General features: G+C 38.3%; 1 protein-coding gene across 1 annotated transcript in view; it reads left to right on the top strand.

Moving 5' to 3' along the window:
• LOC143441079 (uncharacterized) overlaps positions 1 to 7,903 on the top strand; it is an 85,352-nt gene extending 77,449 nt beyond the window's left edge. The window contains 3 exon segments of the mRNA XM_076928143.1: positions 3,937 to 3,944; positions 7,138 to 7,765; positions 7,851 to 7,903. Of these exon segments, the coding sequence (XP_076784258.1) occupies positions 3,937 to 3,944; positions 7,138 to 7,765; positions 7,851 to 7,903 (689 nt within the window).
• Positions 7,904 to 17,028: the final 9,125 nt, after the last annotated feature.

Below are 17,028 nucleotides of genomic sequence, written 5' to 3'. Positions count from 1 at the left end.
ATGGCCTGAAAAACTTTTAGGTTCTTTTGAGTAACCTTTCTCTAAGTAAGAGAGAAACTATCAGAATAAGAATAAAGGAAACTAGTAAGATATAAAATGAATACCTTGTAGGCCTGTTATTTCTTCTTTGTGTAATAGGGATAATATTGACTCAGTAGGACCATCAAGAATAATGGTGGCCACCTTAACCTTAACCCTGAGCCTAACCCTATCCTAACCCTCACCTCTGAATTTCTTAACCTCCTAAACTGAATTCTAAAAACACTTACACTAATCCTAACCATAAATGTCTAATCCCCTAACCCTAACTGATATCCTGCTTGCTGTGGGGCATATCTCTTAATTACAACTTTTGAAGTGAGAAACCCTTTATTAATCTTGCTCTTTTGAGATGTTCAGATAAACCTTTGATCTGGGCTACAGATTCTTTTGACAACCTACATATATAGAGGACATTGAACAGGGCACTGTTTTTGTTTTTTGTTTTTTGTATTGGCCCTACTTCTTTTTACAAAACAAAGATGATTTGTTAGTTTATTTGCATTTTGAAACTGGTATTAGTAAGTACTTAATTCTTCAGAATTCTGGTATACACTGAAGATCAGCTGTAATATCCTGCAACATGAAATCAACCAGCCCTTGATTTACCAATTTACCTTGTCCAACAGACTTTATTGGGACATTTTATCACATAACCTTTCTCTATACAAAGATTCATTATCTCTATGATTTGAGCTATGTTTATCTAGAGAACCTGTACTAATTCAACTCTGGTTTTTCTTCACATTGCCACAGATGAAGATGTGCTGTCTGACAGTAATGCTCAACTGTGTTTCCCTTATAATTTTAGATTTTCTCCAGGGTTGATTGATACCTATCATCTGGCGAACCCGAGATATAGGTTCCCTGAGCCTAGCATGAAGCTTGATTTCTAAAATCCCACTTTAATATTAATGGTGTTAGCATTCTGTCTAAAACTCTACCTCAGTTACCTGGTGACAGCCAGGTATGCTCCTCCCCATAGTTACCTCTCTCTAAAGAGAGATGGAATATTTTCTATGAGTGTGTGGGGAAGTGTGGAGGAAGGGGATTTCTCAGCAGGCTCCTGCCTCCTCTTGAGGTATTTCTCTCCTCCACCCCCAGGGACCATGCCTCATGCTGAGACAGCTCTTCCCCAGGAGCAACCCACCAGAAGACAGTATAGTATAGAATATACTTTATTCAGGGCATGGGGAGGAGAGTTAAGAGGGTAGTAGAGGCACAGAAAAGCAGAGAGAGGCAGAGAGTAGAGAAGTAGAGGCCGGGCATGAGCCTGTGGAGAGAGAGGGGGGAAGGGAAGAGCTCAAGTGGGCAAGAGAAAGAGAGACCAAATGGGCAACATATCAAAAGAGAGAGGAAGAGAAAGCAGCCAGTTTTATAGTGGGTCAGGCCTACCAGGCTGTTGCCAGGTAACCATGGGGAGAAGCATACCTTTCTGTTGCCAAGTAACTTGGGTGGAGTTTAGACAATGCTAAGAAATAACTAGGGCAGCTGGGCAGTGGTGGTGCACACCTTTAATCCCAGCACTTGGGAGGCAGAGGCAGGCGGATTTCTTAGTTCGAGGCAAGCCTAGTCTACAGAGTGAGTTCCAGGACAGCCAGGACTACACAGAGAAACACTGTCTCAAAAAAAAAAGAAAGAAAGAAAGAAAGAAAGAACCAGGGTATCCTTCCACTTGTGGGTCAGATTGACACCACTACTGCACCTTGAGTACTGGGCTATGGAAGCTGTTCACCTTGATTACAGGAAGAAGAAGGCAAATGCAGTGAGGAAAGCTTAGGTAAGGTCTGGAGTCAGGTCCTGGTAGGTGCAGGATCATTGCTCTCAGAGGGGAGGAGCAGGCAGCTTAACAGCCAGAGCTGGAATGCTGGGTTCTCCTCCAGGGCTGGGTGGGGTGAGATTCCTCTTTGAAGACAGAAACAAAACTTAATGGAGTGCAAACCCCTCCTGAGGTCTGGAAAAGGTCTGACCCTGGTCTGGAAGCACACTTTAACCTTGAGGAGTGGTAAGACTCACTGGCCTATCAAGGCTTCCAGGCAGACATGCCAATCAGACAAGGAGGCGGGTTCTTCCGGGTGCCATTCTGTAAGTTTGCTGTGCCTGTGCAGGCTTGAATGGTTCTTTGTGCCCTGCTCTGAGTTCTGCTGTGGATGCTGTGTGGAGACCTCAGGGAAGCTCTGAAATCAAGTCATGGTGAGCACAGGATCACTGCTCACAATGGGTAGGGGCAGGCAGCTGAGCAGTGGGAGCTGGGGTGCTGGGTCCTCTCTGGGGCTGCATGGGAAGCATCAGCAAGATGTGACCACCTGTGAGGTCCCTGGGGATGCTCCTCATGTAGTAAAGATCAGGAGGTGACCTCTGAGTAACATCACTGTCATGGCTGATTCTGAATCTACCCAAAACATTTGGACCAGTTGCTTTCTTGTAGAAACATGGGCAGTTTCTCTGACTCTGCAGCACATGTGTCCAAACCCTTTTGTCTTTTATAGTTTACATTAGGAAGACAGGTATAGCTGGGCAGTGGTGGCGCACGTCTTTAAACCTAGCATTTGGGAGGCAGAGACAGGCGGATTTCTGAGTTTGAACCCAGCCTTGTTTACAGAGTGAGTTCCAAGACAGCCAGGACTACACAGAGAAACACTGTCTGAAAAACAAACAAACTAAACCTGTTTTTAGAAGACAGGCATAAATCTAACAGATCTGCTTTCATACATTACTTGTTTTTCTTTGGTTTAGTTTTTGTTAATTTTTTTTCTGTTGTGGTTCTTTATGTTGCTTTAGTTTTTATGTTTACAGTTTGATGATTGTATAGTAAAGGGACTTTTTTCCCCTCCAATCTCTTGGATGTTTTGTATGCTTCTTGTACATTAACATGCATTTTCTTTGGTTTAGGAAATTTTCCATTATTATAAAATTGAAAATATTGTCTAGATCTTTGGGCTGATAGTTTTCTTCCTCTATTCCAATCAACTGTAGTTTTCCCTTGTCATATGTTGAAGAATTCCTAGTTGTTTAGGGTTAGGAAACTTTTAGAATCCACATTTTTTTCCCAATGTATTCATTTTGTCCTATTCATCCTTAATATCTGAGACTCTCTTTACATTTCCTATTCTGTGGGTGAACCTTGTCTCTGTAGTTGTCAGTGCACAGGCAATTTCAATGCTCTGCTCTCAGGGACTTAGTAACTGCTTAAGTTGTTCCGTGCCTCCATCACCTGCTGCTGTTGTCAGGTGTGCTTTATATACACAGACCACCAGCTACACAGTCTCTCTGTTGGTTCCCTGTCTCTGTTCTCTGCACATGCCCCTCTCTATTCTCTTTCTCAACCTTTGTGGCTCTCTCTCTCCTCCCTTGCTGTCTGCCTGTCTGCAGGTCCTCTTCTGTGCCTTTATCCCTTTGCCAGATTCTCAATCATCTCCCTACTGCCAAACAATCTCTTTTGCACCAAATCTGTTGCATTTTTTTAATTTCTTAGGACCTGCTGTGATAGGACAGCTTGGATTTTTTGCTGACATATTTTCCTGGTTGTTATTTATTATATTCAAATGCTGGTGGGTTGGCATGTGGGTTTGAGGTGATTATTGATTTAGGTACTGAGTTTTGGATTTGTCTTGTTTGGGTGGGAGTTTTGCTCCTGGGTTATTGTTTAATGCATGGATTTGCAGAGAGCCTTGGCTGAGTGTTACCTCTTTTACTGACCTGTTTGTTTGTTATGTTCAGGAGGGAATGCTTGCTAATGTTGAAAGCTGGGAGAAGATGTGGGCAGGAAGAGATGTACTTAGTAATCTACAAAAAGACTTTGTCATTAGCAATTTTAAGCTGCTTCTGTTGTTTATTCCAGTAAAATTGTGAAAATTGCATTTGGGATAACAAATAGTATGGTAGATCTTTAGAAAGTTTACATTGTGTTTTTTCCGGCATGGCATGTGGGTGAACAGAAACTATCTGCCCAAGTGGGGGCTATGATACAGGGATGAGGCAGGAAAGGAAGAGCAAGTGGGGATGGTCTGCACTATCTTTAGGAGGCATGCACAAGAGGAGAGGGAATTTCTACTAGTATTCTTTTCCAATGGTGAGGGCCACTGGTATTGTGTGCCAGTTGTCAAGGCAACTGATATTAGAGTTTGCAGTAACAGATAATGAGGTTGGTCTTTGGATAAAGTACCTGTTCTACAGTCAGGCATGGCTTGCAGGTAAACAGTAGTATCTTTTGATAATAAGGGGCTTAGTCAAAAAGATGAGTTTATGAAATCCAACCAACTTTGTTTTTGAGATTGCACAAAATCCACTTGAGCAGACATCCTATGACAAAACCCACTTATCAACAGCCAGTCAAGGTGCAACAGCAGGGTTTAGCTACATATAGATAACTAATAATCCTTAAAAAAGAAAAAAAAGATATCCTACCCATCATAGTTGTCAGATGGTTTTGTCTCCTTGTTTGGTTCTTGCAAATTATGCCAGACATGCAGTTTCTAAAAAATTAAGTTGCTGACCTGTATGTTAATGTCCCAATCTTGCTGTAACTACAATAAATACTTAGCACCCCTAGAGTTGGTCTCTCAGTTTGGACCTGATGTGAGATTGACTGCTATGGATTCTTGTTACCAAGCTCATAGTACAGACCTTGGTGTATTTGCATTGCAATAGGTTCTTGAGGTCTCTGGGGTCCCAGTGACTTGAGCACAACATCTTGGTGCATGGACTGTAACCCCAAAACACTCAGGAATCCCAGCTGAAGGGTTGAAAGGTCGCCTGTTAAGATGTGTCGTTGTTGACAGGCAGTGGTGGTGGACACCTTTAATCTCAGCACTTAAGAGGCAGAGGCAGGCAAATTTCTGAGTTTGAGGCCAGCCTGGTCTAAAAAGTGAATTTCAGGACAGCCAGGGCTACACAGAGAAACCCTGTCTCGATTAAAAAAAAAAAAAAAAAAACTGAAAAAAAAAACCTGAAAAAAAACAAAAAATGAAAACATATACATTACTAATATTTTCATCTGTCTATTTTTAACTGTTAAAACATGCATTTCCTTTTAGTAAAATTTAATATTGCTGTTTAAACTGGTTCATTTTATGTTTATGCAAGATGAATACAGAACTGCAGTGAATGCATAATTCTTTGCAGTAACTTTAGTAAAGAACTGTGAGTTCATTCTATCATTTCTGTTTCCTGCTTTATTTTTGTAGCAGAGTGAGGTTCTAAACATGTAACTTTTGCTGTCCTGAAACTCATTGCATAGACGGTGCTGGCATCCAGCTCAATGACATACACCTGCCTGTACCTCTGTGATTAAAGACATGAGCAAATACACACAGCTTGCCCATCACTTTTGTAGTTAGTAATTGTTCATACAGCTTTACAGATGTGTGCTCAGTACAGTTGACCTGTTTCCCCCTGCATATCCCTCTCAATTGCCATTTGTGTTGTAAGGCTATATCCTATTCAAAGGGTTCAGGAGTGAGACAGGTGAATCCTGTGTCAAGGGTTCAAGGGTCAATGTTTCAAGTTCCTTCTAAACTGACATAGTGATTATATTATAATTTGTGTGTCAGCAAATAAGTGAATGAATCATGTGAATTATAAGATTATATTGTCTAGGAAGCATACCTTTACTTTGTAGTGATGTCAGTATGAGGCTTTGTTTTGTACACATATATCTGATATTTTAGGAAGCAGTGACTTATGATGATGTGCATGTGAACTTCACTGCGGAAGAGTGGAATTTGCTGGATACTTCCCAGAAGAATCTCTACAAAGATGTGATGCTGGAGACCTACTGGAACCTCACTGCTATAGGTCAGTCTGTGAATATTCTTTTGCGTTTCAAAATAAGAAAAAATGTTTCTGGGTTGCTGATGATCATCTCTTATTTCAATAGAGAACAAGTAATATTGAGTTGAATAAATTAGGTCCATTGCTGTAAAAATTCAGAGTAACTTGAATTTTGCCTAATTCCAATACCATATCATTTATTTTCTGGTATCATGTTTTAGGCTATAATTTGAAAGACCATCATATTGAAGAACAATGTCAAACTTCTAGAAGTCATGAAAGGTAATTTTAATGTTTAAGCTGATACAAATACTCTTGTGAGAAAATTTTAATATGATCTGGAAGCTCTAAAGAAAAGCAAGTGTGTAAAATATCAGTCCTTTCATTGTAGATATAATATTCTCCCAAAACTCTATACCTCAATGTCAGTTATCTGATTTGTGTTTGCAAGGCATTTCTGTAAGAAAGAAGAGAAGGAAACAATGCCTTAAGCGATTCCTTTATTTGATTTGTATCTCCATTAGAGCTATGTTGTGGAACCACCAATTTGTATAGTCTCATAATATTTAGATGTTGCACATTGAGTAGTGATAAACATGTATCCATAACCTTCTAATAAGCAAATACTCCATGATAAAGTTGGTGACACTCATATTCTTGTAGTGAAATTTTTAAGTTTATTGTGAGGTCAGTTTATGAGAGTCAAGAATGTTGTCGTGGAGAAACATTAATCATATCTGCAATGAACAAAAGGTTAATGCATGTAAATTCAATGTGGAAACCTTTCATTTGTTCTTCTTTTTTAATGGGTGTATCAACTGTCAGAATGGATGAAACCATGTGAGCATAGGGATACTAAAAAAACAACCTCTGTCTATTTCACAACAATGAGAAGATATGTAGTATTCTGCCTTTGGTAGACTTTCTGAATATGATAGGTGTTTACAATTAATTGGTTTTCTGTACTTTACCCAAATTCACACTGCAGAAAATCTTTATGGGTACTAGAAGTTTGCAGTTCTTCTGTTCATCCTGTTTCACAGTGCTTTTGTGGTGTGATGCACACTACAGGAAAAACTAAGAATGCAATCAGAGTTTTAATGCTCTTAGTTGATCCATTTTATTCTGACCTGTGAATGCATCATGTAGAAATCTCATATAGAAAAAGGATGTTATAAATGTGAGCCATGTAGCAAATACTCTTACCATCACAGGTATTTTCAAGTACAACCATGAACATCAAAGTGATAAAAGCATAAGATCTGAGTGTTCTTTATTATGAGACCAACTGTAAAATTGATTCATAATGATAAAATGATTGATCAGGCTAATAAATGTGGTAAAGCTTTCACATGTGCCCATTACTGTTGCAGGCATGAAAGAAGTCATACTGAAGAGAAACCTTATGAATGTAACCAATGTGGTAAAGCCTTTTCATATCACAGTAGTCTCCAAAGACATAAAAGAACACATACTGGAGAGAAACCTTATGAATGTAATCAATGTGGTAAAGCCTTTTCATGTCACAGTAGTCTCCAATATCATAAAAGAACACATACTGGAGAGAAACCTTATGAATGTAATCAATGTGGTAAAGCCTTTTCACAAAAAGGTAATCTCCAAAGTCATAAAAGTACACATCTTGGAGAGAAGCCTCATGAATGTAATCAATGTGGTAAAGCCTTTTCATATCACTGTCATCTCCAATATCATAAAAGAACACATACTGGAGAGAAACCTTATGAATGTAATCAATGTGGTAAAGCCTTTTCACGTCACAGTAATCTCCAAAGTCATAAAAGGACACATACTGGAGAGAAGCCTTATGAATGTAATCAATGTGGTAAAGCCTTTTCACAAAACAGTAGTCTCCAAAGTCATAAAAGAACCCATACTGGAGAGAAACCTTATGAATGTAATCAATGAGGCAAAGCCTTTACAAGTTTCAGTTATCTCCCATATAATAGAAAACCCATATACCAGAGAAAATTCTTAGATATGTAATCAATGTGGAAAAAATCATTTATAATTGAAAATTATCCAAAGACATAAATGTTCACATACTGGAGAGAAACTGTTTGAATGTAATTAATATGGTAAAAACCTTTTCAAAAAATTTTGTCTCCAAAACCATAAAACAACCCATATTGGAACGAAACCTATGAATGTAATCATTGTGGTGAAAGTGTTAAAAATTTTCAAAAACTTCTAGCATGCTGAGCGGAACCAAGAGTACAGGTCAGCTCATTCGTGAACTCTGTGTTTCAGACATTTGGCTGACCACAAGATGGTTGAGTACGAATAGGCTGTTGAGAATAGCCTATACAGAATATTCTCCCTGACTGTTACTTAGACCCTGTCACAAACTGAATAATGGGCTGGGACTTTCCACAGGTGCTTTCCAATAACCCTCCTTGACTCCCCCTGGATTATGGTTTTTTCCTTGTGGTTTTACCTTTAAATTCCCTGTGCCTCCAAAGCTCAGGGTCAAACCCCACAGACCCTGCATGGGTTCTGGGTCTTGACCTCAGCATGCTGGTAAAAATATACATCTTGCTGATTATATCGACTTCTGTGTCTTGTGAGTTATTGGGTGACCATGAATTCCTGAGGCTTGGGTGGGAGGAGTTTCTCCCTTTTGTGAGGACTTTATAGTGGTAAAAGTCTTTCCATAAAGATTTTTTCCAAAACCTAAAAGAACCCATATTGGACAGAACTATGAATGTAATCTTTGTGCTAAAGCCTTTGCATGTCCCACTAATCTCGAAAACATAAAAGATCCCACATTGGAAGAAACCTCATGAATGTGATCAATGTGGTAAAGACTTTTCACAAATTTAGCATCTCCATTACTATAAAAGAATACATACAGGAGAGAAACCTCATGAATATAATCAGTGTTGTAAAGCATTTGCAAGTCCCAATCATCTGCAGTGACAGGAGAGATCACATGCCAAAGAGAAACCTGCTTGAATATTAAAAACGTGGTAAAGCCTTTGCATGTCATAGTTCTTTACACACACACAAAGAAATCACACTGGAGAGAAGCCTCATTAATGTAATCACTGTGGAAAAACTGACAATTCACTTTTATCTGTGACTACATAATAGAACACATTCAAGAGAGTGACTCAGTGTCATCAAGGTGCTAAGCCCTTGCATGTCACAGGCATCTCCTGATACATAAAAGAACACATAATGTAGAGAAACTGCATGAATGCCATGAATGAGGTAAAGTCTTTGCATGACAGTGTACTCTCCAAATACTTCAAGTAACACACTTTTCAGAGAAACCTTAAGAATGTGACAAACATGGAGACCACAAATTGGACAGGAATCTTGTGAATGTACTCAAGTTGGAAAATCCTTTACATGCCACAGTATTCTATGAATACAAAAATCAACACATACTGGAGAGAAACCTTCTGAGAGTATTCAACGTTGTAAAGTAACTGCATGTTCTAATGGTCTTTAAATGCATGAAAGAATTCATAGTAGGAATTAACTCTGGTGATTTAAATATACTTGTCCCTAAGAAGTGACAATATTAGTATGTTTGGTCTAGTTAGATATTACTGTTTTGAAAGAAGTGAATTCCTAGAGTGGGGGTCTTTTGAGTTCCAGCCAGTACAAAATAGAATCTCTTACTATTTTGCTGTATGACAGTCTCTTCCTGGATGCCTTCTCATGAAGATGCAAAACCCTCAGCTCCTTCACCAGCATCATGGCTACCTGCATGCTGACATTCTTCTTCCTATGTTGGTAATTAACTAAACATTTGAAAGTGTAAGACAGACCAAATTAACTATTTGCCTTTAAAACAGTTGCCTTGGTCACAGTGTCTCTTCTTAGCAATGAAAATTCTAAGACAGAAGTTGGTACACCAGACTTAAATATTCTTATCGGTATGCCCGACCATGCTTTTGTGTGAAGCAATGTGGATTTTTAGTCTTTGGAATTGCACATGCATTAAGTGGAACTTCATGGGCCATGCTAGTAGAACACATATGTACTAAGGGTGTTTTGATTTTTGTATATAGTTTTTATATTGTTTTGCTGAAGAATGTTGCTGTCTTTTGCTCTCATCTGAAGGTAAAGAGGTTTATTTTGTTAATTGCATTGACAAAGGAAGTCTCAGGAAAGACACGCATAGTCTTCCTCCTCTGTTTACTCTCATGGTGATTGTTTTGATAATGCTTAGTAATCTTACAAAGGAAAAATATGAAATGTTACCTTCAAAGAGAAAATCTAACCAGGAAGTGGAATGTGTCAAATTGAGAGTTGATGGATTGTGATTACTATACTGGGTTTTCAATTTAAAATCTAAAATGATGTAGGATATACTTAGGTCCAGGCATGGTGGTACACACCTTAAATCCCAGGAGATGAACATCAAGCAGATCTCTGATTCAAGTCATCCTGGTACAGAACAAGTTTTCCATAAAGAAAAGTTTAGGTATGGGCAAAGTGTTACACACGTATTACTCAACATTCAGAAGACAGAGCCATACAGATCTCTGAGTTCAAGGTTCATCTACAGAGCAAGTTCAAGGACAGCCGAGCTTAGGCAGTGAAGTTTTTGAAAACTAGAAGGCTGGTGATGATGTATAGAAAGGCTCCAGCAAGCAGAGGAACTCAGGAGCTTTGTTCATGTGGCTCTGGCTTTAGCGGCAAGAGCAGAAGAGACTACTGAAACAATTGATGCCAGTTAGCTGTAGTTAGAAAATTAGTGGTGATGAAGAAGAAACCAGCATCACTGAGGTGAAATCTTCTGGTGAGTGTTTTCTGAGAGGAGAAAGATGTTGTATTCCAGAGGTAGCCAAGGTTGTCCCTTGTGGAGTAGCTTGACTCAGTCCTGTGTAAGACTTACCCAGGTGGCACTGGTTTTAAGGCCTGAATGTTTCATGCAGCTCAGCTGAGGCTTGGCACCAAGAAGGGAGCATGAGAGGAATGCAGTCAAGACTGTTTGTCACAGAAGAACCCAATATATTGAAGATGTAAGTCCCGTGGGATGAGCAGAAAGAACAGCAGCAGCAGTTGAGTGGAGTCAAGCAAAATCTAGTGTCTTTTAGAGGGAAGAGCTGGAGAGAGACCCAGTTTCTTTTGAGGAGGACAGAAGATCATCTGTGGAACCCAGATACTGGAACAAGAAGCTGCAATTTTGAAATTACTTTGGAGACCCCAAGAGTTTTAGATTTCTGAGATATGAAATAACTTCTCAGGAAAACTATTTTCAGGAAATAAAATCAACCAAAGAGAAAGAATCGTGCTGCAGCGAGCAGGGCAGGAAGGAATTGGAGATCTGACGAACACTTTGACATCAGACATGAAGATGCAGAGTTTGGAGATTTCCTTGCTGGCTTTTTGTCTTTTTTGGCCCAGTATTTCCTCACAATGGTAATTAGGAATAATGAAGTATATCGTGTGAATTTGGATGGATATTATGTGCTATATTTATGAACGTATAGTTACAGGATTGAATGAGTCTCAGAAGAGACTTTGAACTTTGGACTTTTAACATTTATGAGACTTCTATAAATGATGAGGTGAGGACTTTTTAACTTGAACCTCACATATTTTGTATTATGCTATTTTTAAATATGGTCTCCATACAATCATGTGTTTGCACAATCATATGTAGGCCAGGCAGTGGAATGTGGTAGTATCAATATGCTTGGCTCAGGGAGTGGGAGGAAGTTATTATGAGATGTGGCCTTGGAGGAAGTGCATCACTGTGGGGGTGGGCTTTGAAGTTCCACCCAGTGCAGAATGGGCCCTCCTACTATCTCCCTGGCAGACAGTCTCTTCCTGGCTGCTTTTGGATCAAGATGCAGAACTCTCAGCTTTTTCACCAGCATCATGTTTTCTTGAATGCCTGCCATACTTCCTACTGTGAAAAAAAAGGACTAAATCTCTGAAATTGAAAGCCAGTACCAATTAAACTGTTGTTTTTATAGGAGTTGCCTTGTTTGTTATTTATCTTCAAAACATTGGAAAGGCTAAGACAGACACCCTGTGAATGTATTTAATATGGTCAAGCCTTTGTACAATACTCTACTCCTCATTATCATAAAAGAATACCTGCTAGAGAAAAACCTTATGAATATGATTAGTATAATGAAGCCTTTGTGTACCTCTGTAGTCTTCATCATTATGAAACTATTCATGCTGAACAGTGGGTACATACTTTGCTAAAATCTTTATGGTATGGGGTCCACTGAGATCCACTACAATTCAAACACAGGGCAAGGCAAATGATAAAAATTTGTTGTAATCAAGTCACTACTGATAAATCAGAGCCATAAATTACACTCAGAAGCTCACCTGCAATACCCCAGCCTCAGCCCCACCCTGAACCAGAAAGTTATATAACTTCCAAAAGTCAAAACCACAAAGTCCTGTGCCAAGTTACAGCTACATTTTTTCTCCCAATCACGTTGTTTTTCTGTTGTTAATCTATGACAAATGATATAGAATGTAGGTTGTATGGTCTACACTATCATAGCCATTTGTTCTTTTCTGGTTAGGATCATGTATTATATTTTGAGGAATAAAACATGAATAACAGAAATTATGGTTAGGAACATTTGTTATGTTTTAGGGAACAAACCATGAATAATAAAAGCTGGTTAAATATTATTAAGTACACAGGTCCCCTATGACCTGTGACTTAAACTTACTTTCGGTTTATGATTAAATGGAGGTTAGTAACAAAAACGCAGTACTTAGGGCGAGTTTCTTTTGCTTTTTCCCAACATTTGTATATCATAAACATATTAGAATATATAACAGAGCACATATTGAAGAGATATCTTACAAAAGTAATGATATAAAACCTGTTCACAACACAGTCATTTATGAACATAGAAGAACACATCCTGGAGAGAAACAGTATGAATAAGCAAGGTGGTAAGTCATCCTAGAAACCATGAGAAAAAGTCATAATGCAGAGAAACCGCATAAATGTGGTCAATGTGTTAAAGTCTTGTACTTCCTGATATCTTTATAGAAGACTAAATTCTTTAGTAAGTAATCAGTCTATTAAAGACGTTGTATATTACAATAGTCTTTGAGCACCTTTAATAATATCAAATGTAATCTGTCACTAGAAGTAATTTGTATGATCTTACCCAACACACATTGAGTTACTCAAGGTTATTCATTGTGTAGAAAAAAAATGTGACAAGCGTCAACCATCATTTCAAACTTCCCGGTGTCTCTCTATTTCGTTTGCACTGGTAAACTCATTTGCACATACAAAGGCCACTGGTTTTTCTTTTTTAGTTAATCGTGTATCCAACAACTTGGCTGAAAGTGTTTACCAGCTCTGGGAATTGCCTTTGGGAAGTTTTGCTTGTGCTTACTATAATATCATCTGCAGATAAAGATAATTTTACTTCCTCTTTAAATTTACAATTTAATGTTAACTTATTTAACATTAAATTGTAAATTGCAATATAGGACTTGGAATATAGGTCTAGTTAACATTAAACTGTAAATTGCCATACAGGGCTAGTTAGTATTTAATTGTAAATTGCAATATTGGACTAGTTAACGTTAAATTGTAAACTGTAGTAAAGGACTAGTTAACATGAAATTGTAATTTCAATATAGGACTAGTTAACATTAAAATTTTAGGGAGTATTTTGAATAGATAGGGAGCAAAATGATCACCTTCTCTTCTCTGTGAATTAGTGGAATTAATTAGAATTTCTCTCCATAATTTAATGTCAGCTATAAGTTTGCAGTAAAGTGACATTATTATGTTTAGGTATGTTTCTTGCATCCTTAATCACTCCAAGAACTCTATCATGTAGTTGGATTAAATATTGTCAGAGAAACCCTCAGGAATCCCATCTGAAGGGTTGAAAGGTTGCCTGTTATGATGTGTCATTGTTGACAGGCAGTGGTGTCACATGCCTTTAATCCCAGCACTTGGGAGGCAGAGGCAGGTGGATTTCTGAGTTCGAGGCCAGCCTGGTCTACAGCGTGAGTTCCAGGACATCCAGGGCTACACAGAGAAACCCTGTCTCAAAAAAACCATATATATATAGATAGATAGATAGATAGATAGATAGATAGATAGATATAGATATAGATATAGATATCAGAAAATTTTTCATCATCTAAGAGATTACAACTTTTCTTCATACACTTTAATCATATTATGTTGAACCTTCCCTGCATCTCTTGAACGAAGCCTACCTCATTGATTATGGTGAATGGTCTTTTGAGGTGTATTCTATTTTATTGTATTTTTTGTTTTATTTACTATTTTTAAATATTTCATTTTAAGGAAAAATTGGTCTATAATTCTCTATTGTTACTGAGTCTTTATATTGACTGGATATTTGAATAACCATGGGTTCATGAAACAAATTGGCTAAAGTTTCTTCTTTTACTATATTGTTTAATACTTTGAGGAGTATTCTCATGAACTTCTATTTGGGAGTCTGGTAGGATTCTACCCTAAAACTCATGGCCCTTTGCTCCTTTTGGTAATGACTTCTCTTTTTCTAGATGTTTAGGCAGTTTGAGTTGTTTATCTCTTCTTAGCAATGGAAATTCTAGCTGAGACTGAAGTTGGTACCCCAAGCTTAAGTATTCTTATTTGTAATGCCTGACCATGCTTTTGTTGGAAGTAATGTGGGTTTTCAGACTTTGGATTTGTACATGTATTAAGTGGAACTTCATGGGCCATCCTAGTAGAACACATATGTACTAAGGGTGGTTTGAACTTCGTATATAGTTTTTATAATGCTTTGCTGAAGAATGTTGCTGCCTTTTGCTCTTATCTGATGGTAAAGAGGTTTATTTTGTTAACTGCATTGACAAAGGAAGTCTCAGGAAAGCCAAGCATAGCCTTTGGCCTGTGTTGACTCTCATGGTGATTGTTTTGATCATGCTTAGTAATCTTAGAAAGGAAAAATATGAAATGTTAGCTTCAAAGAGAAAATCTAACCAGGAAGTTGAATGAAGCTAAATCTTGTGATCAAAGATACACAATGTTATTAAAGAAATGGTGGTATTATGGCAAGATTCCATCCACCTAAACATATAGATGAAAAGTTTTATGGATGAGAACTGTATAATGTTAGGCATTATTATTAACTGATTATTGGTTTTGTGTGGACATGAAGAGATATAAGTATGTGTCAAATGACAATTGAGGAATTGTGATTATTACTGAAGAGATACAAGTATGTGTCAAATGACAATTGATGAATTGTGATTATTATACTGCATTTTCAATTTGAAATATAAAAGAATATAGGATATACTTAGGTCCAGGCATGGTGGTACACACCTTAAATCCCAGGAGATCAGAGTCAAGCAGATTTCTGATTCAAGTCATCCTGGTACAGAGCAAGTTTTAGGTAATGAAAAGCTTAAGTATGGGCAAAGTGTTACACAGGTATTATTCAAAATTCAGAAGACAGGGCCATGCAGATCTCTGAGTTTAATGTTCATCTACAGAGCAAGTTCAAGGACAGCCAAGCTTAGGCAGTGAAGTTGTTGAAAAATAGAAAGCTGGTGATGATGTAATAGAAGGGGCCATGTTCCAGCCCCAGCAAGCAGAGGAACTCAGCAGCTTTGTCCATGTGGCTCTGCTTTTAGAGGAAAGAATAGAAGGGATGACTGAAGCAGTTGATGCTGGTTGGCTGTAGTTAGAAAATTAGTGGGGATGAGGAAACCAGCATCACTGAGGTGAAGTCTCCTCATAATTATTTTCTGAGAGGAGAAAGAAGCTGTGTTCCAGAGATAGCCAAGGCTGTACCTTGCTGTGCACCTGGAGTTGATCATATGTGAGAATCACCCAGATGGTATTGGTATCAAAGGCATAAATGAATCTTTCATGCAGAGCAGCTAAGGCTTGGCCCTGTGACGGGAGTGCATGAGAGCCGTGCAGTAAATCTTAGTTACAGAAGAAGAACCCAGCATATTGAAGATGTCAGTCCCATGGGATGAACAGAAAGAACAGCAGCAGCAGTAAAGTGGAGTCAACCAGAAGCTAGAGTGCTATAGATGGCTTCTTCACAGTCCATGAAGTTAGACTTACAACAGTTGCATCATTATCAAATGTGGATATTTTGGTATATGACATATACACTACAGTATAGTAACTACACAGAGATAGGAGGTGAGTGTGGGAAAGGCCTGGGGATCTGAGGAGGGGAAGACAGCACCAGCTCATAGATTTATAGATCTCTAAACTTTTGGCAACTGTACTGTTCTGGGGAGAAAGATTACTAGGTCTGAATGTGTGATGATAGCTTTACTTTTGTTGTTCAGAGTATTCCCATAGTTTTAAGATTGGAAATGACACAAGTGTTTCACTATATTTAAAGTGTGCATTTAAGCAACAGACATTATCTATATTGCCTGCTTTCTTGGGAAAGTCTGAAATTGTCATCTATCAGACAGAACTGTGTAGATTGACAGCTCAGGAGCTGCCCGCGGTACCAAGCTCAGGCATAGGCCTGGGGGATTAAAAAAAACCCTCAGATTTGGGTCATCCATTATGAGAGAATGCCAATGCCTTTACTGAGCAGGCTCAATATATACACCCAGCCAGGGAAGGAAAAACACAAACACAGGAAAAAACAGGAACTCAACTGGGGGCAATAAGATGTCAAGTGTAAATTCCCTTTCTGGGGCATCAACCTTCAACAGGATGTTTTGTTCTTAGAAAAACTGCAGAATGTTACTTTGCAGAATGTTCCTTTGCACATGGAAAGTCTCAGCCAGGGCACAGCAGCCCTTCAGGGTACTACAGGAGATGACTCCAACAAAACCTCAAGAAACTGTGAGTGCTGAGTTTCCAAAGTGCTCCACAAACATCACTGTTTGCTGACATCAAGCACATTCTGTCCTCACTGTAATTCTTTTCTAAAGCTACACTCTCACATAGACAAGGAGGGTCTCAAATTCATAGCAATCCTCATACTTCTGCCTCCATCATGCAAGAGTTAAGGCAAATCCCATCATTTCTGGCTGTTAACAAGACTATTGAAATTTTATTTGTTCACTCTCTTCAGACTATCCTACACCTTTCCAATTTGCTGATTTTAAGAACTCAGGTACTATGTTAATAGTGAATTTTTCGGAATGAGAAATCTAAGCCTTAGTAATGTTACATAATTCCTACAAAGATTATAAGGATATATTGCTAAAATAAGCAGAATTGAAGACTGAATCCAAAGTTTACTCACTCTT

Source organism: Arvicanthis niloticus, assembly GCF_011762505.2.
Source record: "Arvicanthis niloticus isolate mArvNil1 chromosome Y unlocalized genomic scaffold, mArvNil1.pat.X SUPER_Y_unloc_2, whole genome shotgun sequence".
Taxonomy (NCBI): Eukaryota; Metazoa; Chordata; class Mammalia; order Rodentia; family Muridae; genus Arvicanthis; species Arvicanthis niloticus.
The sequence above is the reverse complement of the archived record's forward strand: the minus strand, read 5'-3'. Positions and strand labels throughout refer to the sequence as shown.